General features: G+C 45.1%; 7 protein-coding genes across 7 annotated transcripts; 3 read left to right on the top strand and 4 right to left on the bottom strand.

Annotated features, from left to right (window-relative positions):
- Nucleotides 1-968: 968 nt before the first annotated feature.
- Nucleotides 969-1,265, top strand: LAJ45_09146 (uncharacterized protein; the record flags this gene model as incomplete). Its single annotated transcript, XM_046118691.1, has 1 exon — nt 969-1,265. The coding sequence occupies one exon, from the start codon at nt 969-971 to the stop codon at nt 1,263-1,265; it is 297 nt and encodes a 98-aa protein (XP_045968076.1).
- Nucleotides 1,266-7,603: 6,338 nt separating this feature from the next.
- On the bottom strand, nt 7,604-8,158 carry LAJ45_09145 (uncharacterized protein; the record flags this gene model as incomplete). Its single annotated transcript, XM_046118690.1, has 2 exons — nt 7,604-8,028; nt 8,086-8,158. The coding sequence occupies 2 exons, from the start codon at nt 8,156-8,158 to the stop codon at nt 7,604-7,606; spliced, it is 498 nt and encodes a 165-aa protein (XP_045968075.1).
- Nucleotides 8,159-9,629: 1,471 nt separating this feature from the next.
- Nucleotides 9,630-12,220, top strand: LAJ45_09144 (uncharacterized protein; the record flags this gene model as incomplete). Its single annotated transcript, XM_046118689.1, has 8 exons — nt 9,630-9,708; nt 9,787-9,884; nt 10,014-10,289; nt 10,344-11,204; nt 11,263-11,454; nt 11,511-11,820; nt 11,874-12,066; nt 12,130-12,220. 8 exons carry the CDS (start codon nt 9,630-9,632, stop codon nt 12,218-12,220), a joined length of 2,100 nt encoding a protein of 699 aa, XP_045968074.1.
- Nucleotides 12,221-17,789: 5,569 nt separating this feature from the next.
- LAJ45_09143 (uncharacterized protein) lies at nt 17,790-19,017 on the bottom strand (the record flags this gene model as incomplete). Its single annotated transcript, XM_046118688.1, has 5 exons — nt 17,790-18,151; nt 18,206-18,371; nt 18,425-18,628; nt 18,699-18,839; nt 18,901-19,017. The coding sequence occupies 5 exons, from the start codon at nt 19,015-19,017 to the stop codon at nt 17,790-17,792; spliced, it is 990 nt and encodes a 329-aa protein (XP_045968073.1).
- A 1,038-nt stretch (nt 19,018-20,055) lies between these two features.
- LAJ45_09142 (uncharacterized protein) lies at nt 20,056-21,261 on the bottom strand (the record flags this gene model as incomplete). Its single annotated transcript, XM_046118687.1, has 2 exons — nt 20,056-20,848; nt 20,912-21,261. The coding sequence occupies 2 exons, from the start codon at nt 21,259-21,261 to the stop codon at nt 20,056-20,058; spliced, it is 1,143 nt and encodes a 380-aa protein (XP_045968072.1).
- A 334-nt stretch (nt 21,262-21,595) lies between these two features.
- Nucleotides 21,596-22,189, bottom strand: LAJ45_09141 (uncharacterized protein; the record flags this gene model as incomplete). Its single annotated transcript, XM_046118686.1, has 1 exon — nt 21,596-22,189. The coding sequence occupies one exon, from the start codon at nt 22,187-22,189 to the stop codon at nt 21,596-21,598; it is 594 nt and encodes a 197-aa protein (XP_045968071.1).
- A 1,062-nt stretch (nt 22,190-23,251) lies between these two features.
- On the top strand, nt 23,252-25,194 carry LAJ45_09140 (uncharacterized protein; the record flags this gene model as incomplete). Its single annotated transcript, XM_046118685.1, has 5 exons — nt 23,252-23,452; nt 23,531-23,755; nt 23,823-23,995; nt 24,056-24,205; nt 24,264-25,194. 5 exons carry the CDS (start codon nt 23,252-23,254, stop codon nt 25,192-25,194), a joined length of 1,680 nt encoding a protein of 559 aa, XP_045968070.1.
- Between the last annotated feature and the right edge of the window lie 243 nt (nt 25,195-25,437).

The following is a 25,437-nucleotide window of genomic DNA, read 5'->3' as shown; positions in this document are numbered from 1 at the left end:
TACATGAGGGTACGGGACTGAGATTCCCGAGTATGTCTACAGCGCTGCTCGTGGTACGATGCATACTGGGTCTTCATATATAAAAAAATCAAAGTGTCACTCCTATAAGAGAAATCTAAGAACTGGAATATGAGAGAAGATGTTATATATATATTCTAGGCATATATTATATGCTTTTCGTAGATTCTTACATTTAGTTGAATCTACCATCATCCCACGATACCACCAACGTACAGTACCAATTCAACCCACCGCCTGCTACCTCTCGTCCCAACACATAGACGGTATCGTGTCTATACGCCCTCAACGCAGAACACAGAACCACAATACCAAGACCCTTGGCAGAGTACAGTCGGCGAAAGTTGGGCGGCGAAAATTAAAGGAAACGTCACCATATTGGACGATTAGTATAAATACTTCTCATATAGTTCCTGTTCTTGTATTCCTCCATCATCATCATCCTCATCGAAGCATTCCGGCCAAGTTCATCATCTTTGAGAGCAGTTCGGCTCTTTAAGAAAGCTTCAATTCGATTCGTCTCTCTCAAGCCTCGAGTAAGTTCAAGAAAACCCCAATTCATCTCTTTCGGCTTTCGACTCATCTTCTACAGTCTTCGACCCATTCTCCTCATCAACAGATCTCAACGCCTATAAATTGAACCCACTTTAACAAACCGCAACAATGTCAAACCTATCTGGAACCACCTTGGGCCCCGGCCCCCATACCTTCTTCAGAGGCAACCGCTGCCCTTACCCCCTCCTCCAACAAATATCTTCTGCGCAACCTCTTCTTGCCGCGCCTACATCCCCCCAACCGCCATAAATCTCACGATTGCCTCCTGCCATCATTGTCGCAGAGCCACCTGCACCCTTTGCGGGAAGCGCTTCCACGCGCCAAAATCTGCCTGCCCCGCTGAGCGCATTGCCAGCGGCCTTATCTATACCCTTAGGGCCCAGTACCTCAAGGATATGCTCAAGTTCGGTGACCACGACACCGCGCTCTTCCGCGCCAATCTCCTACCACCCTGTGGTGACGAAAACCTCGACATTTCGTGTGGGGGTATTGAAGTCAAGGATTCGATCCTTAGAGCCCGTAGAATGAAGCTCGAAGCAGAACGTCTTGAGACTATTGCCATGGTGAACGTCATGCGCCAGGAACGCATCGCGAGATTCGTCAAGGACATGGCGGACGCCGAGGAGCTGGAGGATCAGAAACTTAGGGCTAAGATGGCGAGGGCTATTGCGAAGCTTAACTTGGACAACTAATCGTAGTTTTTCTTTATGGTGGTAGTTGTGGGTTTGAGGAGTTTGGGAAAACAAGGCACCAAGACACGAGATATCACTCGGTTGACTTTTTTCTTTTTCTGATTTTCTGATTTTTCTTTTTACTTTCTTTTTTCTCTCGCTGGGGTTAGGAAATTCAAAAATGTAAAGCTTGCTGTTGATATCTCATATAGATATCTTATATATAATGATACCTCTTTCTCGCTGTATATCTGATCGTCCTCGTGAGTACTTGCCTGTGATTGGCTAGTTTGGTAGATCTTTGAGTGTGCTACCAATATATTGACCAAACGGCCTCTATTCCACCCTTTTATCTGGTTCGGATCTACAACTAATGTTATAACCCAATCATCTGCCCTATTCCCTTAACCCGATAATCAATGCCACCTCTCTTAAGAAACAGTTCTGATGCTACATGCTATTACAACAACCACCCAAACCCCACTCTAACACTTATGCCCACAAAGCACCATATGATCCAAACCTAGTAAAACACAAGAGAAAAAACATCGATAAAACCAATCTCTTACTAAACCGGAATAGATGTCACATCGAGCCTGTCTATACTACGAGTGATACCTCATGATCCACCTCACTCATGGTCAAGGTAGCCGGAGGGGGATTATGGAACATCCCCCCTAAACCTGAAAACTACAAAGCACAGTATCTCAGGCCGTATTGTAAGATCTACATACACAGCTGGGGTAGCGCAGCTATCGACTAGTGGGTCATGGATATGGAGAGTTGGGCTGTTCGGGGGCGTGCTATGGGTTCATAATTCATACCATGGCCTTAGGCGGAACCTTTCTAGACTTACTGGCCACTGCACTAGGCTTATATTTGCACAGATTGAAACATCCTTCTAGCGCCTCTAGCTCTGTGCAGTTATATATATCTGGTCACTGTGGTTCCTGGGGAGGAAACCAATCCCGGGGATTTAGCACGCTATGTCTCCCCGCTTCTAAGTGCAGTGCAGCGAAACATTTAGTGGTCGTTAGGTATATACGGAGACTTGGTTATGGCGGTGATGTATTTGTGCAGGCAGGATCGAGCCAGGTAGTTAAAGTTAACTTATAATTAAGTGGTCGTGATGCACGTGCTTTCAGATGTTTGGGTGAGAAGTTGCATAGTGGCAGGGCTTGCAATTGCAATATCTGTCCACTGTGTACTGGTTGGAGGTAAAGTGGGGGGGGGGGGGGGGGCAGAGCTAGAGCTGGGCCCGCGGGGTGGATCTAGAATGCTATTTCCGGCCAGTCTACTACAAGTAGAGAGAACTTCACGAGTTGTTCATTGGATCAAGTGGAATTGATACGAGGAAGCTGGGCATGCATATGTGCAGTACGTACGAGGGTCCAGATCACCGTCGTTCGACACGGGGTATTGACGGACACTAAGTGTTGACGGATGGGGCCTTTTGACCAATAATTGAAGGCAAAAAATAGGCTTTGCTATCTGTCTTTTGACTCGTCCGTCAACACCCAGTGCCCGTCAATACCCCGTGAACGACGGTACGTTGGTTGAGATCTTGCTGGTAGGTACCACCAATCATTATGGATAGCGTTTTGGGGGTTTAGGATGGTTGGCTGGGAGTTGCGGAGATGTCTTTCCTTCTACTGGAACGCCTCTAGCTCTCTCGCTGGCCATGGGGTGAATATTGGTTGGTCGTTGGTTGGTTGATCACAGAGACGTTTTTCCTTTCCCTTCCACGGGAATACATTCCTCGTTGGGGGACAAGTATTGCAATTGGTCGGCTGAGAGATCGAAGCTAAGCTGGGCGTCAATTAAGGGAGTCTGGGGGGTTTTTAATAGAGAGATGGTGCTTTCATAGAGAGGTGGTGTCTATGGATGATTGGAACCTGGAAGGTTTGACTTACGCCCTGAAAATGGCCAGATCTCACTGCACGGAGGATTGGGAATTAGCAATATGCAATATGTGCCTGTATATCTGGGTTAGGGTTTACAAGAGTTTCTCCCAGGTCACGATATCGTATCAAATTTCTCCAACCCGCGCGCAGCTTAATTCTTATAAGTTATAACTGACCATTATAGATAATCAGCCAACCACCTCAAGGTCAATGACCCTATTACTCTAAACTGCTACTAATCAAATCTCTTTCTCTTTCTCTATCTTAATCATCTACTAAGCTATGCATGCGGCGCATACCTATATAACGGCCCAAACTACACAAAAGGTGTCGTGGATCTGGAATATCCAAGGATCGACATACCTAGCTAGCCGGCCTTATGTATGCGTGTCTTGTCATTTCCATAATTAACGGGTGGCCGGTTACTGTGGCAGTCTAGACCGTATCGCGGCACTTCTAGTGGTCGGGCCAGACAGGTAGTAGAGTACATGTAGCTACCACCTAGCTAACCCGAGCTCATCAGTAAGTACCAATTAATGCACCAGCATCACAAGTATCCCAAGCCGGTCCACATCTCTCCAATTAGGGAGTATTGCGAAAGTGGGTTTTCCGTGACCCGATAGTCCTATTGGCCCTTAAAGGAATTTCTGCAGTGAGCACGAACCAAGAAGCCCACTCTTTTAGTTCTGACTTTCGCAATAATTCTACCAGACCCTGTACTCTACCTACCTACCCAACCCACCTAACTAACTATCCTGCTGTAGCTTCATGTCTCGCCGAGTCAAACATCTTCAACTCCCACCGACAGCATCCACAGCGGCCATGTCCGCACACATCAGTAGCTACCGGCCTACCTTTGATCTTGAGCACCACAACCATGTTTTTACACGTTGGGTACGTTTCACCCGGTATTATAATGTTTCCGGTGTTACATTCGCAGCAGGTCCAGGTGGCCGTAGTGGTGGTGGTGGTGGATGTCATGTCTGCTTTGCGCTCCTTGCCGGTTCTGGATTGGGACATGGTTTTGCAAATGTGGTTGGTTGATTGATTTAAGTGGGATGCGGTGTGTGTGGGGGGAGTGTGTATGTGAATTATGAGGGTGTGCATTATTGGGTGGGTAAGGCTATATATACGGGGCTGGAAGGGAGGGTGGGGGGTGAGGTGCGTTTTGAAATATAATGCGGGGGATGATCATCTTGAACTTTTTTTTGGGCAAATGGTTTTCGAGACTTCTCAAAGCAGAAAGAAAAAAAAAAAAAGCTTATGCAGTTGTGTCACAATTTTTCATCCGGTAACCTCCGGAATTTTTTTCAACGTTTTTTTTTTCTACGGGCCCTTGTTTATATAATGGAAGCATTTAGTATTCCTTCTATCTGTGTTCTTTCGTCTAGAAGGCTGGCCGGTGCTGTGTATTATATTGGTCACGCCACATTCCTGGAACGTATTCAACTCTAATCTCCCAGTGCCCATTCCTGTCCAATCGAGAATTCTGTCAATGAAACATGCCCGTTGCTGTAATTTTGATTTGCTGTAGCGATATCCAGTGATAAAAACCTCTAAATTCAGCGCTGCCACTAGAAAGTTATCACTAGATATTAACTTCCGCGGGGCGCCCTGTATTATGAGTTGGTGATGCAAGCCGGTAATAATGGCTTTCAGCAAGGGGAGTTAATGTCGCGTGTACCCTTAAAATTGGGTTGTAATGAAAGATATTGCAAACTCGTGATTCTAGGCCTGGGGAAATAAGATATGATTGGTGTCGTCTGCTCTTATTGGGGGAAATAATACGCCCGTATATGTGGCCTAATCTACTGTCTAGCCCTCTCTGCCCCTCTCTGCCCACCGAAACGTTTATGCGCTGCTTCTAGAGTTATTGATTGGGTAAAACAATCGCTTTTATGCACCTCACTTCTATTGCACATTAGCGAATAAGGGGCCAGCCTATACCTCAAGTCTCTTTCAATGGGTTAGAACGCTTCAAGTTGCTATTTTTCCAGGAGGGACTGTTGTTTTTGGGAGATCCTGAGGGGATTTAACACTCGGCCTTTGAAAAGTATGGCCAAACTGTGTTATTTGAGCTCCAATTTTTTCTAGGTTACGAGCTATAAGTAGGTTTTATCAGTGGTTTGTGTGACTCTAGTCACATCGCAAGGGAACCTTGAAGGGCTATGCTATACTTCATGGTGCCAATTCCACATTAGGAATCATAGCTTCAAGCTAGGGAACCACGGCCATTGAGTCGCCAAGTGAATGGCTTCCCGGTATTGTGAAGGTAAGGATTATCCATGCGAAAAGCTTATAGTTGTGCGACTAAAGAGAGGATAAGCATTTCGCCAGATGGCATTACTAAACCTGAGACGAGACCACAAGTGTAGTTCGGGTTGGTTGGATGCGGTTGTGTTTGTGAAGCTAATATCGATATATGGAGTTCCTCGGGCGTGTCTTGTAGGATAGTAAAGCCGGGCGGTTTAAGTCTGGCAGGATTCGGTAGATTTGGTAGACTATGCTGATTTTCAGGATTCCGCGGCGTGCGAAGATAGGAAGTTTCGGTAGTTTTTCAGACGGTTTTCTTGGTAGCTCTCTAAAGTAGACGTGCATTAGGTCTGAAGAAACTTCTAACTCGAAACGGCTGCGCAATGTTAGAACTTAATTAAACGAAAACAAAGATACTCCGTGAATGACGCAGTAGAAGAAAAAAATCTGTAGCTAGCTGTTGATTCTGCGTCGGAGGTAATGCACGAGAAAGGCCAGACGACGTAATAAACAAGTTTTTGCTCAGGTGAGTTGGCGATGTACGTTGTTCGGACTGCGAGGTTGTTTCGAGAAGAAGGAGAAACCGCGAGTTTTGTTCTATCTGATATGAGTCCATGGGATTAGAAGTTCGATTGAAGCTTCGAACTTCGATAAGAAGATAAGCTAGATTTAAAAGTCGACGTCCGTTGTTCGTGCATAGTTCGTTTCTAAATATGTCGTCTCACTGTGCATGCAGGGCCGGCTCGTGACCATTCTCATGACTTGAGGTCGAGGATTAATTTTGATTACCTGCGTTCCGAAAAAAATATGCTAGTTGACGTGGTGGTCTTTGCAGTTTTTTTCACTTTTTTTTCCCGAGGGAAACAAAGTTTCTCCGAAGTAAAGAAAGCGATGAATTTTTTTATCTTTTATCATCTTTAATTTTTTATAATGTGCCAGGTTGGTTTTTGATTAGGAATCGGGAGGCGAGCCCGGTTCGACAAATATTGATATTTCCAATAGGCTGCTGCTACAGTAGAAACTTTAAACTAACAATTAGCATCTGGGAACAGGGGAAGTCGGATGCAGGGCATCTCGGTAGCTTTGATTCAATTGAAACAAATTCGAGTGATATACCGTGACTCTAAGGCGGCGGCACCATCGCATACTGAGCTTGACGCGGTGGGCCAATAACCCCTGTTTTTATTGGGAAGATAGCAGTAGGTACTCTATGCAGCTGCAACCTTCGCCGGGCCGTACTGGGAAAAAGCCACTGCATCGAACGAACACGTCGCAACTGCAAACATAGCATTTTACAATCCACATAATTTGTTTCCTTCCTGTTTGATACCCGGTTTATCCCTCATCCCAAAACTCGTCTCCTCTAAGGTCCTTTCAAGAGGTGTTTCCTCTGAGAATCCCTGACCAGCTGTTCATCCTACAGCAGGCGCCCCGGAGGAACTGAAGCAAACCGGCACTATGGAACCGCCTCGAATTACATCGAACAAAAATGAGTGATGCGGCGATGTTGTTGAGATGGCGGGCGCAAGAACAATAATCTCCTCAATATAAGCAATGCAAACATCTTCGTCCTATCGTATGTTTGTAACCTTGCTATCTAGTAATAGCATGCCATCGTAATACGGTGGCTGGCACGGAGCATCTGGCCGAATCGAACGGTGAATGGACAATTCAGGAACCAGATATGCAAATGTAAGCAGCTGGAGGGGCAGTCGATCGATTCATCCGGCGGTCCACTAGATTTCGAATAAATGGGTTTGCCAGGATTAGTTATTGCGGATGTGTGGTGCCTGGGTTGCAGGATTGAGGCTCAAAATTTTATTCGCGCTCCCGATAAGCATTATCATATCAGATGGCCAAGAGATAACTCTAATTTCACATCTTGTGCCTTATCTCTAAAACCCTAACCCAGGTATCATCATCTCGCAGGCCCTGAAGGCCCTGAATCTTTAACATCTCAGACTCATCCATCATTGATAAGAGCGTTTCGTCAAGCGAGAACACGATTTATTTATCGTAATTTCGAAATTTGGATAGCCTGAACCAGTTTCAGTTTTGCTATCATCGCTGATTATCCTCTACTGTACGATATCTGTTGAGAGGGGGATACATAAATATCTCGAGACATGCACAACGATATGGGCCCTGGCTGCAGTGTCAATAATTCCCTCTCTCAACGTTCACACACATGCATTCAACGAGCTAGAGCAGGTCTTCTTCCCGGCAGCCGAGTGTCCCAAGGGCGAGAGGCTGCAATGCAAGGACAGAACACCGTGCTTGGTCCGTGCCTGATTTTACCCGGAGGTCGGGTAGCTGTATGCGTGAGTGGTCGAAGAAACTTAACATGCAGTTCATACATCGCGTTAACGTGGATGGCGCACGTAAAGGACCCAGATGTGTCTGCGGTGTGTGTGTGTATGTGTGTGTGTCTGATCCACAGTGCACAGAAGTGCGACGGAACAAAATAATATCGCAATGGCCATCAGGCATCACTTTTTCGCTGACCATCGAAGATGAGAGTGTTTCCTCCGAGACAGAACTTACGATGACCACCCCCTCTCTGTAAATCTTTCGAGATGGCCTCCCCGAGCTGTGATGCGAAAAGTGATCGTTCATAAACAGAAGCGCTTAATTATTAGCGCGAAAGATGGGATGGAGCGGAGCCAAGCTACATCGGTACATACCTATCAACGACAACAGTGCGGGGTCACTTAGTACACTACCCCAGAGTCTCATCAACCCCTCGCAGCAAATCATGATTCCAGCTTCCAAGTCACAGAATTAGTACGTCCAAAGACCTGAACCGTTACCATGAAGTGGGGCTGTTGTCTCTCTTTGGTTCGTAATGGCACCGTGTAACATCGACGTATGCAAACCTGGATTATGCGCAGTAGGTATAGATAGGTAGAGTATAATAGCCTCTAAATTACACAACTGAATTTTTTTGAGAGAAAACTTTTGACCGCACCGGAGTGTCCCGCTGTTGTTTATCGGACGGACTCGGGGACATTTCTCGCGACCGCCTCCGTAAGCCAGCCCCGGGGCGTTATTACAGGCAGGAAGGTTGAGGTAACAGTTAGTTGGGTGTAGATTGCAATCATTGTTTTGTATAGAGGCTGGTGTAACTAAATTACAATAATATTAGAAGAGGGGAAGAAACAGGCAGGATTGATGGCAATGATGGTGGTGGCGATCGCACTGTACGAAGAGCGGGGAAGCTTGAAACGTGGTGTTGATCGAGATATCGAGTCGAGGAGGGAGAGTTGGTAGGAATTATGACGCTAAGAGCTATCGAGGCCTGAATGTTTGACGTACTTGTTTTGACGTCATGTGCCAGGGAGTAATCCCATGCTCTAGTCCCCGGCCACGTTTCTTTTTACATTTCCCCCTTGAGTTTTCTCATCCCGAGTATCAAATTATTCTGAGCAAATAAGGGACCGTGAAAAGTAAAAGAACTCTGAAGCACTGAAAGGCACGGTGACAAACTATGAAGCAGTTTAGTACCATGCCTAAGCTACTAGTAACTGTGGTGTTGACTATGGTGGGGCTGTTCCTAAGCCCCTCTATTGCTGCCGCTTGACCTCGCCCATCATCTAAGATTGATGCCAGCTTATCCTTCCTCATCGTACTCTACTTTAGCCTCCACCTTTGAATCTTTCTGCTTAACTTGGTACATATCTCTCCAACTTCCAAGGGTCCCACCCCTCCCGCTCCTGCAACCGGCCTATTTCAATCCTCATTCCTCACATATCTCCCACCCCCCCCCCATCATTCCACTCGGCCACCCGCACACCCCCATCTCAATCTCACAACCACATAAAAACACCTCCCAATAACAGGTGTTTCCACTGCGGCCTTTATTCCTATCCCTACCGTCCCATCCACCTGTCCGTTATTTCAGCCTTTTTTCTCCTGCAGCCTGTGCAGCCGCTATCCTTACACCATTTTTCGTGATTTTTTTTCGTGGATTAGAGACTTGTAAGTAAATCTCCCGCAGCGCAGCGCGGCTGTAGTTGGTGGGGCCCGGTTCCGCCGGGCCATCCACTTTTCTTCCGTTTTGTTTTTTCCTTTTCGTGTCACATCCAATTGCTTGGGCAAAAAAGGACATAATAAAGAGTTCCTCCGGACGAGTTTACTGACCTCTGTATCTCTAGTTGCAGCAACAGGAAGCAATTGAGAACATTTACAGTACACACCAAGGTACAACACAGTACAACCACAGTACAAGATGTCTGACGGCAGAGAACACAAGAGAGATGTTAAGAACCATCTCCTTTTCGAGATTTCAACAGAGGTTGCAAACAGAGGTATATTTTTCTTCCTGATTTATTTTAGGAATTGAAAATTACGAAGGAGCTGTGTTCTAATTCGACGGCGTCTCATAGTTGGTGGTATCTATTCGGTTATCAAATCGAAGGCCCCAATCACTACTGCCGAGTATGGTGAACGTTACTGTCTGATTGGACCTCTCAACCGCACTTCTGTAAGTTCTTGATCCATATCATCCCGCACCCTCACGTTCATCATTTCTTTTGAAATCGGGTGGTATCTTTCATTGCTTTCACATTACTATTCAAGCAGTCTACTAATCACACATGATGATGTTTCATAGGCTGCGGTTGAAGTTGAAGCTATCGAGCCAACAAACCCTGCATTGAAGGCAACATTAGCTTCAATGTCAGACCGTGGTATTCAATATGTGTACGGAAGATGGTTGATTGACGGTGCCCCAAGAGTTCTTCTCTTTGACACCGGCACTGGTTACAAGCATTTGGACGAGTGGAAGGCGGATTTGTGGAGCACTGCTGGAATCCCTTGCCCGCCTGGAGATTCTGAGACCAATGAGGCAATTGTTTTTGGTTATTTGGTCGCTTGGTTCCTTGGAGAGGTATGTATTTTGCCTTGATTTTTCTGATGCTTGGACCCGCTAATTCTTTTCTAGTTTGTGAGCAACGAGACTTCGAAGGCGGTCATTGCTCATTTCCATGAGTGGTTAGCTGGTGTTGCTCTTCCCCTCTGCCGCAAACGACGCATTGACGTCACTACTATCTTCACAACCCATGCGACCCTTCTTGGACGTTACCTCTGTGCAGGTTCAGTAGATTTTTACAACAACCTTCAGTACTTTGATGTCGACGCGGAGGCAGGCAAGCGAGGAATTTACCACCGTTACTGTGTCGAGCGTGCGGCCACCCACTCATGCGATGTCTTCACCACCGTTTCCCATATCACGGCGTACGAGTCGGAGCATTTGCTGAAGCGCAAGCCCGACGGTGTTCTTCCTAATGGTCTTAATGTCATCAAATTTTCTGCTATGCACGAGTTCCAGAACCTACACGCTCAATCCAAGGAGAAGATTAACGACTTCATCCGGGGACATTTCTATGGTCACAACGATTTCGATTTGGAAAATACTCTATATTTCTTCACTGCAGGACGTTATGAATACCGTAACAAGGGAGTGGATATGTTTATCGAGTCTCTTGCTCGTTTGAACCACCGCCTCAAGATCTCTGGCTCAAAGACTACAGTTGTCGCATTTATCATTATGCCCGCGCAGACACATTCCTTGACCGTTGAAGCTTTGAAGGGACAGGCCGTCATTAAGGCTTTGAGGGAAACTGTGGACAGTGTTGAGAAGGGTATTGGAAAGAGGTTGTTTGAGCGCGCTTTGAGGTGGCATGATGGCGACGTTGCTCCTGGGGAGAAGGACTTGATGAGCAGCCAAGAGAAGGTTATGCTTAAGCGAAGAGTGTTTGGTTTGAAGAGAAATTCGCTGCCTCCAATTGTCACACACAATATGGTGAGTGATATCCCACTATCTTTAGCCTGTTGATTACTAGGTACTAACTTTATTCTAGCTTGATGATAGCAATGACCCAATCTTGAACCAGATCCGCCGGGTACAACTATTCAACCACCCTTCGGATCGTGTCAAAGTCATTTTCCACCCCGAATTCTTGAACTCTTCAAATCCTGTGCTGTCCCTCGATTACGACGACTTTGTGCGCGGAACACATCTAGGCGTTTTCGCTTCTTACTACGAGCCATGGGTAAGAGCCTATCTTTACAAAGTTAACAGCTTCCGGATAATTAACGTTTGGTGTAGGGTTACACTCCTGCTGAGTGCACTGTCATGGGTGTACCTTCGATTACCACCAATTTGTCCGGGTTCGGTTGTTACATGGAGGAGCTTATCGAGAACGCCTCCGATTACGGTATCTACATTGTAGATCGTCGCATGAAGGGTGTCGATGACTCCGTTAACCAGCTTTGCGAGTACATGTACGATTTCACGGTGAAGAGCAGGAGACAAAGAATCAACCAGAGGAACAGGACAGAACGATTGAGCGATCTTTTGGACTGGAAACGAATGGGAATGGAGTACGTGAAGGCTAGGCAGTTGGCTTTGAGAAGAGGTAATTTTTGTGCGAGATCTTTGAAATGAATATGATGCTAACTAAACCAATAGCCTACCCCAACTCTTTCGATTCCAAGGAGCCATTCCCATTCTTTGACGGCACGGAACAAAAGGTTTCACGTCCGTTGTCTGCGCCAGGATCTCCAAGAGACCGCTCTGGTATGATGACTCCTGGTGACTTTGCATCACTGCAGGAGGGTATGGAGGGACTCAACACCGAAGACTACGTCGGATGGAGGCTTCCGTAAGTTTTATACGCCCTAATTCCGTGGGTGTCATGTCATGCTAACGAAACTGGTGGAAATAGTGAGGAGGAAGACCCAGATGATTACTCTTTCCCCTTGACCCTTAGAAACCCCAAGAGACCTGTTGTTGCAAATGGCGAGAGCGATGCTTAGAAGGCATTGCAGCAGCGGCCTAACATGAAGCGTAAGATATATCGAGTGTTATGTCGACGAGAGGCCCTGCGATATACTGCTTGAGGAGAATGGGTGGGAACGATACCTTGCTCTATGTTTTATGTAATTCTAGTACTAAATCCACCCCCTAACACATTTCTTTGTTTCTTTTGTTTGTTATCGCTCTTTTTATATCTTTTTACCACTCCGGTTGATCCCGGATGTGCTACATCTCTATGCGCTGCCTCGCATTTTCTGTTTTGTTTTGATATGCACAATGTTCGGTTTCGAGCGACATCTACGACAGACATCTCTTATGTTTTTTGTTTGTGTGTGACGATATAGATGAAAAAAAAATTGGACGGATGGGGGTTTTTTCTGGTCTATTGGATGGGGCGTGGTGATTTGGGTGTAAACGATCGGGGGGGGGGGGGGGGGAACAAGTGGGAGTGATAGTGGATGATGAGCATATCAGTGTACCCTTTTTTTCTTATTGGACTTGTGAAAAACCTTTGCTGTAGTGTTTTTCTTCCCTTCACCTGTTTGGTTTGCTTGCAAGTTTACGAGTACGGTAATTGGATTTGATCTGGGTTTATTATTTTTGAGGTTTTTATTTTTTGAAACGGATCAAGTGGTTACTTGGTTGAGTTACCAGGTACAATGTGGCGCTGTCAAGTCAAGTACTACTGCATAATAATAGTGGGAGATGGGATATACATAGGCAGAATGGCATGAGCATGGTTGGGATCTTGAATCGGTAATCGGTTAATCCATCGGCGGGGGGTTACTATTTTTTCTTTTTTCTTAGGCGAACGCAGGTTAACGGGCTGTCTGGGATGAGCTTTTATTTTTTCTTGCTCGGAGGATTCCTACCGGCTTCCCGGGTGAGTGGCAAGAAGTAATTGAGGTTGTACCAAAATATCATTGCTTTTTACAAGTGGTGGCGAGTGAGCAAGTGTGATTGAAAAATGGCTGACAAGTATGTCTCGGGGATCATCCCGGTGGCTCGCTTATTACATAAAATTCGTCTATGTCTGCCAATATTGATGTCACCAAACGTCTTAAGGGTCTTGTAGTTTTCTGAATATCACATGTCGTGACAGATGTGACGTGACTGCCTGACTTTTCTCATTGTGAATTGAAAAAGTAAGTTCACTGGACCGGACCAAGCTAGGATGGGGGTGTGCATCACTACGATGGATACATCCGCAAACTCGCGGATCTGAGTGTCGAGATTATCGCCATGCTTGGTTTACCCGGCTTTTTGCTTTATTCAACGAGTGGTTGACAAGAGTTTTGCAAATTGCACTATAGATTTCAGGCACAAACCAAAACAAAATATTAAATACTACTTAGCAAGTAGAAGTAGTATTTAGAGTTATTGACATACTTAGTAAAGCACAATTGAAGAGACTTTGACTAAATAAAAGAACAACCCATATTTCTGGCTTCCTCCATTATTGCCTTATATACGTAGTACCAGACCCCTTTAACTCGCAATTTGTTTCATGTCATGAGCCAATGAAGCATGTTATAACGATAACTTTCCAGCCTTCAGAGATGACCTATACATGCAAATATTCTATATTTAGCCATCTAGATGACCTAGGTCTCTGTCCTGGTCCGCCCTATTATTTTTTTTCCTACACTACCCCCCCCCCCCCACAAACCATATTAAGTCTCTCTAATACTATTAAGCTTTCCTAGTACAGCTGGTTGGATTTTGTTATGAGTTCGAAATTTGAACGATTGCTGGTGATATTTCAGAGATTCGACCTGTAGTTTAGTTGTTGGTTGAACTTTATTTCGTGAAACTTGTTCATTTAGTAATTAAATTAGGCCATTCAATCGATAGTGTCAATTGAGTATCACGAAAACTTCACCACACCCAGTTCAATGGAGTAGTTAAGACCCTAAATTAAGCTTTCTGAGTCGTCGCCCTGATCCGGGTTCTTTTTGTGTAGCTTCCATAAGATTTTTCTTACACACTTTTTCAATTTAGAAACGAGCTTAACCCAATACTTGGGTTTTTCTTCTAGATCTGTTGGTGAAGGTAGGTCGTGGTTTTCGGCTTCCAATATTGGGGTAGTATCCAATATGGAAGGCTCCCGGGGGGGAAGACCAGGTGATATAGGGATTTCAGGCCGAGCGCCACTACTCGGCGCAGTTATGTCGTAATCAGGGAAATGTTCCCTTACGAAAGAATTATAACGCGGGAGTGGGAACTCATAATCATGCTCGCTTTCATCCAAGCTTGGTGTCATGGTTGGTTGATATAATCTAGGACTGTAGGGTATAGTGCTATCGATTTGTGTATAACTGTCAGTGTAGTTGATGTAAATGTTGCCTTATGCCTAGCTATCCAAAGTCTCTAGAACATAACATAGCCCGGTCCTAACACAATAGCTATCGTTGTAGACTACTAATACTATGGGGTTGCATTAGTGTCCGTACCTTCTCCTCAATGTAACTAAGTTAGTACTATGGGTTGAATTGCTGTGATAAATGAAGCCAGCTCTGAAGCAATCGCATAAATGATCGAAGAAAAGACAACTAAAAACATTGAAGATCAATTAATTGCGCATCGAATATTAAAATATATTACCTTGCGTGCTTCGCCGTTTCCCTATCGTTTTTCAAGTGTAAGTGATTCGATCCTGTTGGCTAGTCGTTTTTAATCACAACGTTTTTGCTTGAAGACTAGAAATAAGCATACCTTTAAGAGATTTCTAGCCAAACAGGATGAATAAAAACACCGAGTTTGATGAAAGCTGTAACTATTCTAGAAAAACTTTGACTTTAAATTGAAGTAGAGTAGATAGCGTAAACACAATGGAGGAGATTTCTGGCCAATTGTGATGAATTAACACACGAAATTTTGGTTTTGAATTGGAGTAGAGAAGCTAGGACGGAAGAGAACAATGGCGGGGATAGGTATCGCAGGGATATATGGCAGGGACTCAAAAGCCGAGAAAAATAATTTAGGGCTACGCATTGACTGCACCGGCTTCGGCTGATGGATATCGAACTACGAAAGGCATGCGTACTTTTCAATTTTTTTTTCCCCGGTCCCTCCCCGGTGTTAATTTGCTCTGGGCGCTACTGCGTAAAACACGTATCCGCGTCACACACATCCAAATGCATGTATACACGTATATATACTTATTATTTATATCTATGCATAGAGAATAAAGTTATTTGCTGGAGGGACAAGATTAGTACATACATACATATATTGCACATGGAATTATTTTAGGACCTAGCTGACAACCCCGAGATCTAGAGTGTACCATGGTTGAGGGGCTCATGGAGGCTGGAGTGAAGTACTTTGGCACATAGAGCTATTGCGGGCCCTGGGCGTTCCTAGTACGGTGCTTAACACAGGGCCTAAAGATTCCACGCCCCAAGTAGGAAAGCATTCTACGGAATTGACTTTGAATTAAACGCCCATTGAAGTTTGGTAAAGAATAATGGCAGCCACACGCACAACGCTTGGTCTCACATAACCACGCACATACCCGGACCGGCTTCAATATCAAAAGCGGTCAACAAGGGAGTGAGGGAACTGAGCCATGGGCCCAAGGTCGAGCCTTCCAGATTCCCTGCAATTTTTATGAGATTTTAAGTAGGGCACGAGCACGTTAAGGGCACTTGTGGGCTATAACTCGGCTTTGAATGGCCGAATATAAGACTGTGTAGCTCTATTACACATAATCTAAATGAGGTAGTAAATATGTAAATAGTGATTAAGTATATGGGAATAAATATGGTACTATCATGCTATTAACGTAGAACTAACAAATCGGTTATTGGCCTGAAGGCATCTTCTCCTATGGACTACAGCACTTTACCCTGAGGCGTGGTTGGAGAGTAGGTAAGCTATGCACGGACCTCAAGTAATTCACACGCAATTGAAGTCCATGTACTCTACAGTAGCGGCTCACCAACAAACCTCGCTATTACATACACACGCATTAGAATGGATAAATCTAGATAGCTGTAATGTACATGTGGGCAACTTCTTGAGTTGAGGCACGGGAAGTTATTTGTTCCCTGTGGTGGCGGAGCAGAAGCTAGCCTCAAAGGAAAACGTTCCAGTGAGGCAATTTCAATTATGCGCCGGGACTGCTCAAGGTGAGTGACACTCTATGACTTAAATTATTATTGAATTCAAAAGACCTTCAAAGGTGTTTGAGCTCTTCAGTAGAAATAATTTTTCAATTATATTCTACAGATTTTCAAATTGATCGCCCCACTCGACCATTTGAAATACACACTTCTATATAAATATGCGACATAGTGATTAATAGTATAGAGCACATCACGAAAATCACTATAAATTGATCGTTATACCACTCAATACCAATTGCAAATAACTCGACTATCAAACAACCAAATCACCAAACTATATCACCAATTTTCAACACCCAAACATGTCTACTTCAACTGGAAATTCCTCTAGGGACACCACCAACAATTCGGACAGCCTCGGTGGACTATTTTGGACATGTTGCAAATGTGGCATGACTCCGAATGAGAGTCTGAGGTCCCCAAGGGATCTACCAACATGCAAGCATACTATTAAAGATCAACGGAACGCCACACGTCTTTGCGGACATGTGCATTGCAAAGATTGTAAAAGATTTATCGTGAAAGTTAAATAGAGAATTTAATCCACTCCTGTAATCCATTATTCGGCCATGCTCCTTGCACGTAACATCATATGGAGCACGTGGCCTCTACAGCAGATTATGGCAGAAATATGTTTTTGTTTTGATGTGAACGCGGAATAGTAATACCAATCAATTAAATCAGTCTTTACCTAAGAAATCTTATGTTCCAAAAACCAGAGGCATGCAAATTCGAGAACGCCTTTATGTTTGTCAATTACTAACTCAGGTGCTAATTGCTAAGTTCCTTATAAATGTATGAATTCCTCGCTCGCGCCCGATAGTTTTACCCAACAATATTTATTAGATTAAGGATTAAGAATAAACTTTCTTCTAGATCTATAGACATCCTTTTAGTACCTTCCTCTCAGTAATTGTATATCAAGATGCTACTTCAGGGCCTGTAATGTTGTTGAAGGTGAAGTATTCATGACAGAGAGTGGGGACAAGTCCCTGGTAGACACCGCGACCAGTTGATAAAAGCCATTTATGATACCAGACAGAATATATATATCCGTGGTTTCGTACCTGCTCTGGGAAATACTGGCACATGGCATTCGACGGAACCCCCTAGATCTCGAAATACGTTGGAATCGCTGATCTAGTCAGGTAAGCTTCCTAGCGGTGACGGAATGACGACGGATTTACAATCACTGATAAATCATTCTCAATATCACAGGGGACTGGTGCAAGCACCTGTAGTATTCACCTACAGATATATACGAGCTTGTGAGTATTTGATCACGGTTTGAACAATGGCGCAACAAATTAAAACCCATTTGCGTAAGATTCTAGCGAGGTATCGATTTGCTCCTAACTATGAAATAATCATCAAAATCAACTCGAATCGCACGCTAATTCACTACAAAATAAGGAACACCAGGTATCCTTAATCTTGTTTACTTGCTTCTTCCAGCAATCTTGTTCAAGAAACCCAGAAGCACGTCCTGCTTCAGCCCTTGGCTCTCATCAACCTTCAAGATGAGCTCCTTGATCATCTCAATGGATTTCCTCTCATATGCCTGGTAGTGTGCCTCAAGCCCGAGCTCCAAGTAGATTTCTTTGATGACCTTTTCACAAGCAGCATCCTTACGACCGTAGTTTTCATCGAGCACTCTACGCTGCTCAGGGGTCACAAGCTCGAGAGCTTTGTTAATAAGCCATCCACACTTGTTGTCCTGAATATCGGTCCCGATCTTTCCAATGTGTTCTGGGTCGCCGTAGCAGTCAAGGTAGTCATCCTGGACCTGGAAGTACTCTCCTAGCGGGATGAGAACATCACGGGCACGCGAGAGGTTTTCGGGGGTTGCAATACCAGCCTGGTACATCGCTAGTGCGACGGGGAGGTAGAAAGAGTAGAAGGCTGTCTTGTAACGGACAATAAAGTAGTACTTCTGGTAGTTGAACCTGCTGAGGTCAATGTTATCCTCAGGAGCGGTGAGAAGGTCTACGAGCTGACCGAGCTCGGTTTGCCAGGTGACCTAGGAGATAATCAACAATTGAATAAATTACAAGTTGTTTTCGATAGGTTTACCTCGTGGAAGAGTTCAAAAAGGTCAACATAGTAGGACGTTCCCTTGAAGTGTTTCTTCAACAGAATGTAGATGGCGGATTCAAGGATGAAGGAATCGTTGATGGCAATGCTTCCAACATCTGGCATCAGGTACCAGCAAGGAGAGCCACGACGAGTCTTGGAGCTATCCATGATATCGTCGGCGACCAAAAACATAGCTTGGAGCTGTACAAAACCGCCAAATACAATAAGCAATTGTAATCTAACAATGAACAGTGCAATTGAGAAATATTACCAATTCAGTGCACCATCCAAGAATGGCACTCTGCTTGAACTCCTCGGGGCTCAACTTGTCTTTTCCAAGAAGAATGCGGTAGGTATCCGGTACAGTCATACCACGATTGTATTTCCCTCCCATGGTATTGTGGGTAAGATTCTAAAGAACCACATCATGAGTGAACAATTGAGATAGCAATACTGTGAATGAGAAACATTACCTTTGCTATCCACTCCACAGCATTGTCAGAGATTCCGGTCTTGTGCACCTCAGCAATCAGCTCTGGGACGATAGTCTCCTGGAAAATAGCCTCGAACTCGGGACGTTTGGTAGTCATCTTGCGAGAGATACTGTTCTTGTGAATTGTGATTGGGAATCTGATAATTGAAGGAGTTCTTTCACTCGGATGGGATCTAGAGGTCAGGGGTAAGTCTGGTTGCGGACAAGACGGTAGGATTCGAATTTAGAAGGAGGGGATATCATACAGGTCACAAGGTCACAACTGAGGGGTCTAGCTCCACACCAGCTAGCGCATTTCCACGTGCCAGACCCTGCCCAGACTTTTGCGCAACCCTAGCTCCGAGCTCTGGTGAACATCCGATATTCTAAGATGATAGACAATTCAACAAAAACGCCCTAACATGTCTTCGGAAAAAGTGGGGAAAAATCAACCTTCAGGTTCAGGAGCGGGTAGTTACTTCCTGCAGTGTCCCTGTACCTAATTGTACGTACCCTCATCCTAAGCAATATGGACTCGAGCTCCGAGCTTGATCTCTTAATGATGTCACGTCCCTTCAATAAAATCGCAATTGACCAAACCGTGTCAGAGAAGGCCTAGACAGGATAAATTTTTTACTCGATTTTTTAGAGTTGCTCCCGGTTTTGGTGTATATTATTAACGACAATTCTAGTGTTTATCATTCACGCCCGATCAAGCCTTCCTCCGTGTAAGCTCGAAGCTCCGAAAGATTTCTATTGACGAAATTTTTACTTAGCTCCCTGCAAACAAATAAATGGGTTTCGATCGCTCCGGAAGACTCGCACGTTATCTGAATTCGCGAATATAAACCCTCTCTAGAACGAGGAAATCGTATCCAAACCTCCACACAGATTTTTTTTGGTATTGACAAGCTATTCTAGATAGAGACGCGTCATTGGTACGCAATCCTTTTTTATAATACCACAAGAAAATTGGGCCTACACCGCTACCCAGGCACAGAAGACATAGAGGGCATGGGAATGCACTCAAGTGTCACATAAATATTAAACTACATACAACACATATCACCCGCCAGTAAAGGAATATCTGAAGATCTACAGAAAGGCATAAACAAGACACAAAATAAAAACCAGATCGAGTACACAAATATCAACATCAATACTTCAACGGACTCCCCATCCCTAACGGACTTCCCCTACCAAGTGGACTCTCCATAGGTGGGGTTCCTCTACGAAGTGGACTCCTTAGAGGGAGACTCTCCAGTGGTGGGCTCTCCATATGCGGACTCCCCATAGGCGGACTCCCCAAAGGTGGACTCCCCAAAGAGGAACTTCCCCTACTAAACAGACTTCCCAACGGCGAGCTGATCGACGGCGAGGATTCAGGTTCAGCTACCCTATCGCCACTAATACTACCTTCTCTTGACACAATTCTACTCATTCTCGCTGCCTCCCCAATATCCACCCATAAAGAACTCAATGGGAAATGCGGTAATCCTGGTAAAAAACTTTTCGTAGGGGCGTCTGCATTCTTATTCTTCTCAGAGGTATTTTTGCCTTCGACCTTACATTCCTTCATGACAGTGATCCGTAGATTTTGGACACTTGGTCCCCGTCGGTCATAGAACTTCTTTTTCGAACGGGAGAAGTTGAAATAGCGTGTCCAATGCAATGCACGCGGGTCTCGAAGGAGACTCCGTCGGATACAGACCATTATTAAGGCACAGATAGCGCAGAGCACGAGGATTGATATGGCTACTAAGCCACCAACCACGGTCGGTGATATCTTAGAGGCGTCATTACAACCAGCAAAGACGTCAGCTTTGGCGAGATAAAGGGAGTTTGTGATAACCCTCCCCGGGTTGATGAACGGTGGGAAGGCCGTAGAATTTGTAGTTCCTGGAATGAGCTCGCAAGGGCTCTCATAGCTGATGCCGCAATGGAAATTTCTTCGCAGAATTCTCAGTCACTAGAACTACATCTTACGATACGAGAGAGATAGTTATGCTCACCTGGGACAGCACTTTTTATTCAGTGGCTTTTGATCCGTGTATCCATCTGTTGCCATACTACACATCTCCTTGTGATTATTTGGGTCTCCGCAGTTATACCACCCAGTAGGACATTTGGGATATCTTTGGGTTTGAGGTGGGCAGTTCAGTGCTGGGTTCCGTTTCACACAGCAATTTGCCCATATCACAGGGCCGAAGGCTGAATTAAGGTCTTCCACGTTGAAGGCACATATTCCGGAACCTTCTTCGTTTGTGGAGATACCGGGTCGGCCAACTGCGGTAGAAGTAGCGGATGTGGTAGAAAACACCAGGGTGCTTGCGATTAATCCGGTCTTGGTTGTGTCTGTCATCTTGAAGAGTCTATGTCGAATGAGCGGATACTGGCAGATCTAGCCGGTGATTCACATACATGACAGAAGAGAGAGGGGAACTCTCGATCAAATGATATTAGGCCTACTTATGGAACAAAGAATGTGTAAATCCATAAGTGTGGCAACTAACAAAGAGGAGAATTAAGCCTTTTGTTTGAGACCTACAGATGCTAAACCTAGTTAGGATAAAAGAAAGGTAAATATCTCCTTCAAATTTTTATCTACCATGTGGATTTAGAATATTAGAACGTTAGGCATCCTTCACTTTTGCAGGAGATGGGAAAAAGGAAATTCAAAAAGGAATCACACATAATCACTCGTTCATCACACGCAGTCTAGACCGAAATCTAGGCGTCACGCTTCTACTTCCATCTCTAAACTCACTAAGTCCACTGAGCCTCGACCCAATATGGGGAACATATGGGAGCTGACCAGCCATAGGGTCAATCACCGACTCGCCACCTGACCGCACAAGGTGCAAGCCCCAAAGCCTAGCACCATAATCGCTTGTGTCACCGGTCCCCAAACTAGCTGAGTCTCCCGGAAGCTCGATAATAATTCCTGATAACTCTATAGAGTTACCACATTCTGCACCATTATTACCTGCATGATCTTCTACTTCAATGATAGACCCAGCATCTCGAAGCAAGGAGGCAAAGAGCAATATTAACGCAATCAACAAAGCAGCTGTGGCGAATATGAGTGCCTCGCGGAGTTGACTAGTTGACACAATAAAGATGAAGGTTGCTAAGGCAATCACGACCAGTAGAATCACACTCAGCAGGAGCCTAGTGTAGACGGAGATATAGGACCACTTTGAATTTCGTGAGGAGATGATTGTGGGGGAGGCCATAGACCAGGCCGTTGTGCATGAAAATTTCGCCGAAAAAGGAGGCGCAGCATGCATAATGATATAATATATAGGCCTGGGTCTATAGGTGAAGGTCGTCTTGCTACAGCTACACTAGGCTCAGTAGAAGATGGTAGATCCATCAGTTCTTTGTGGTTGTTATCAATGGAATCACAAAGACAAATCCATCAAATCCTACTCCATATCCATGTCCATCTAGTCTTACGGCTAGTCATGTATCTGTGTTTAAACCTCCGAGGAGGTTCTTGATGCAGCGAAATATATATATGGAGGTTGTAGCTGGAAAATTGGGTGTGCTCTCAACTTTGACTTCGGTCTAGCTTGGTGACTATACATAATTAGACAACCGTACAATTAAAAATTGATGTTAATTCGGACTCATATAATTATGACATGACCAATTCTACTTGCGACTTAAGGTGTCAATTACAAGTGCATTTAATATGATAATAGTTATAATGGTTATCGAAATACTCAACATTGAATGAACACTTAACATGAGAGAACTGCACACGAAGCTATCAAATTTATAGAAGCGTTCGAAACAAACGGAAAACCCCGCCTGATACGTAGTGCTTTCAACAACTGGGGTTTCATTAGGCCTGCTGATTCAATGCAATGAATATACTGAATTTATCTAGCTAGAATACATGTACCTTTCCTAGTATAGCATATCTGATATTGGCCATCTTTTCTGCGAGCTTCCTTAATCCCAAGGGTCTGGTGACTTTGGTCTATCCTATGCCTACAGGTCAATATGATTATGATCATGATGTAGTCACTTCATGTAGTACTACATGCAGCTATCCTACTGATCTACATACTTGTTACTCCGGCATATTTTACTTACATCTCACAAATTTGAGTGTAGTTGTATCAAAAACGTCAACTAGCGGTTACGTGTTAAGATGACCTGATCGGCAACCACTGCACCACCGGTCATCCGTCTTCCCCTTCACCGGAACTCACTCGGCCCCACCGCCCCCACCTCGGCTGACAGTTCTTGGCGAAGAGCCGCACAGAGCCTCACTATCGTCATCACACTCATTCGGAGGCCAGCGACACCTCAACACCATTATCAATAATTGCTCGCGCACTATGGCGACCCCCTCACCTCCTCCGGCAGTGCCGCGTCCAAAAAAGCGTTCGTTCTCACTCACCTCGGTGGTGTTCTTCTCGATCCTATCATTCCGTATCGTCAATGCCCTCACCACCCGTACTTTCTTCCAACCAGATGAATACTTTCAGTCGTTGGAGCCGGCGTGGAGAATGGTGTTTGGCGAAGGGTGGCTTACTTGGGTATCTCCCTGCTGTGCTGTGACGCGGTTGCGGTAATGGTAGTAGAGGCGTAGTAAATTAATAGAAGTTTGATTGTAGGAATGGCGTAATCAGCTACGCTCAATTGCGCACCCTTTGATCTTTGCAGGTGTCTACAAAGTTGCAGACTTTGTCTCGAAGGTGTTGAAGCTTAGGGGTGAGACGAGGGCTGAGGTACTGGTTGTGGCACCGAAGTTGCTGCAAGCTGTGTTTGCAACACTGGGTGACTACTTTACAGCGAAGCTAGCTGGGAAGTTGTTTGGTGGTGCAGCTGGATGGACAAGTGTGCGTATACTTTTTCTTAATTAATGTTGCTAATTCAAGCAGTTTGTTGATTCTTGTGAGAGTGCAGTTATGCTTGAGTCTCGGGAGCGCGTTCCATTATTTTTGCGCGACAAGGACATTCTCGAACAGCTTGGAGACTAGTGTGACAGCTATGGCTCTGTGTTATTGGCCATGGGGACTAACTAAGGAGGCACCGAAAACAAAGATTGGGAGAGCGCTGCAAGGCCAGATTGATAGGAAGTAAGAATACCACCCTCTCTGTTATTTGGCGTGTATATCGTATTAATACAGATGGTTTAGTGACCTGAGATTGTCGCTTCTATTGGCAGCGTTTGCGTGTATTCTGAGGCCTACTAATGTCCTGATTTGGACATGCTTGGGGAGCATCCTTATGTACCGCAGTACACCGAGAGATAGAGCCACATTGGTTACTGAGGCTGTGACCGTTGGGTATGTCCTTAACATTAGTACCAAATATGGTATTTCGCTAATGCAGATTTATCGATAGAGTTACTGCCATTCTTCTTAACGCGATCGCAGACCACCGTTATTACGGGGCCTGGACATTTCCACCGTTGAAGTTCCTGCAGTTTAACCTTTTACAGTCATTGTCACACTTTTATGGCACCAATGACTGGCACTATTACCTTTCCCAAGGCTTACCTTTACTGCTTACCTCCTGCCTACCTCTTACCCTCTATGCCCTCTATAAATTCCTGCTTACTCCAGAGTCCACCGCCCAACATTTTGCTGGCAAGCAACTCGCTGCCACTACCGTGATCGTAACAGCCATTTACTCTCTCATCGCACACAAAGAAGTCCGCTTCCTCTACCCACTTCTCCCAATCATGCACGTCCTCTCCGCAGCAGCCCTTGAATCTCTCCCCTGGTCCGCCCGTGCAAAGCGGTTAGCAGTCTGGGCAGTGGTCCTACTCAACCTCCCACTCGCCTACTACGTCACGCAGGCCCACCAGCGTGGTGTTATTGACGTTGTGGATTACCTCCGTCACGACGCTAATAACTGGCGTAGTGCTGGCTTCTTGATGCCCTGCCACTCAACGCCTTGGAGAGCCAATATCCAGGGTGACGGTGAGTTGTGGGCATTGGGGTGTGAGCCACCTATTGGCATGACCGTAGAAGAAAAGAAGACGTATCTCGATGAGGCAGATGAGTTTTATGCGGATCCAGCCGTGTGGATGGCAATGAACTTTCCTGGCGTGGAGATGCTGAAAGAGGACGAGAGGGCGGTGAAAGAGGAAGCGAAACACAAGTGGCCCGAGAGGCTAGTGTTCTTCCAGGCGCTCGAGGACACAATGGTGAAGTATTTCGAAGGAGTCGAAGGGTATCAGGAGTGCTGGAGGGGCTTTAATACTCACTGGCACGATGATAGCAGGAGAGTTGGTGACGTGGTGGTGTGGTGCTTGAAGAAATACGCGTAGTTCCGAGGAGCGGGTGTGTTGGTGATAATGGAACTTGAAAAGAAGATCGCTGGGTATTGGTTCATATTCTTGTTTTCGGAATGCAGGCGAGTGTATTATTATTGGAGGTTTTCTGTGGATTTTATCTCGTGCACGAATCAACGACCAAAACTTGAATAATTTTCAGATTCCACAATTGCCAAACCAACTGATGAAGACACCAGATTCCTGAGTGTCAATGATTACCCTGCATGAAAATCCCAC

This window comes from Morchella importuna (assembly GCF_003444635.1).
Source record: "Morchella importuna strain M04M26 chromosome Unknown Morimp01GS034, whole genome shotgun sequence".
NCBI classification, from domain to species: Eukaryota; Fungi; Ascomycota; class Pezizomycetes; order Pezizales; family Morchellaceae; genus Morchella; species Morchella importuna.
The sequence above is the reverse complement of the archived record's forward strand: the minus strand, read 5'-3'. Positions and strand labels throughout refer to the sequence as shown.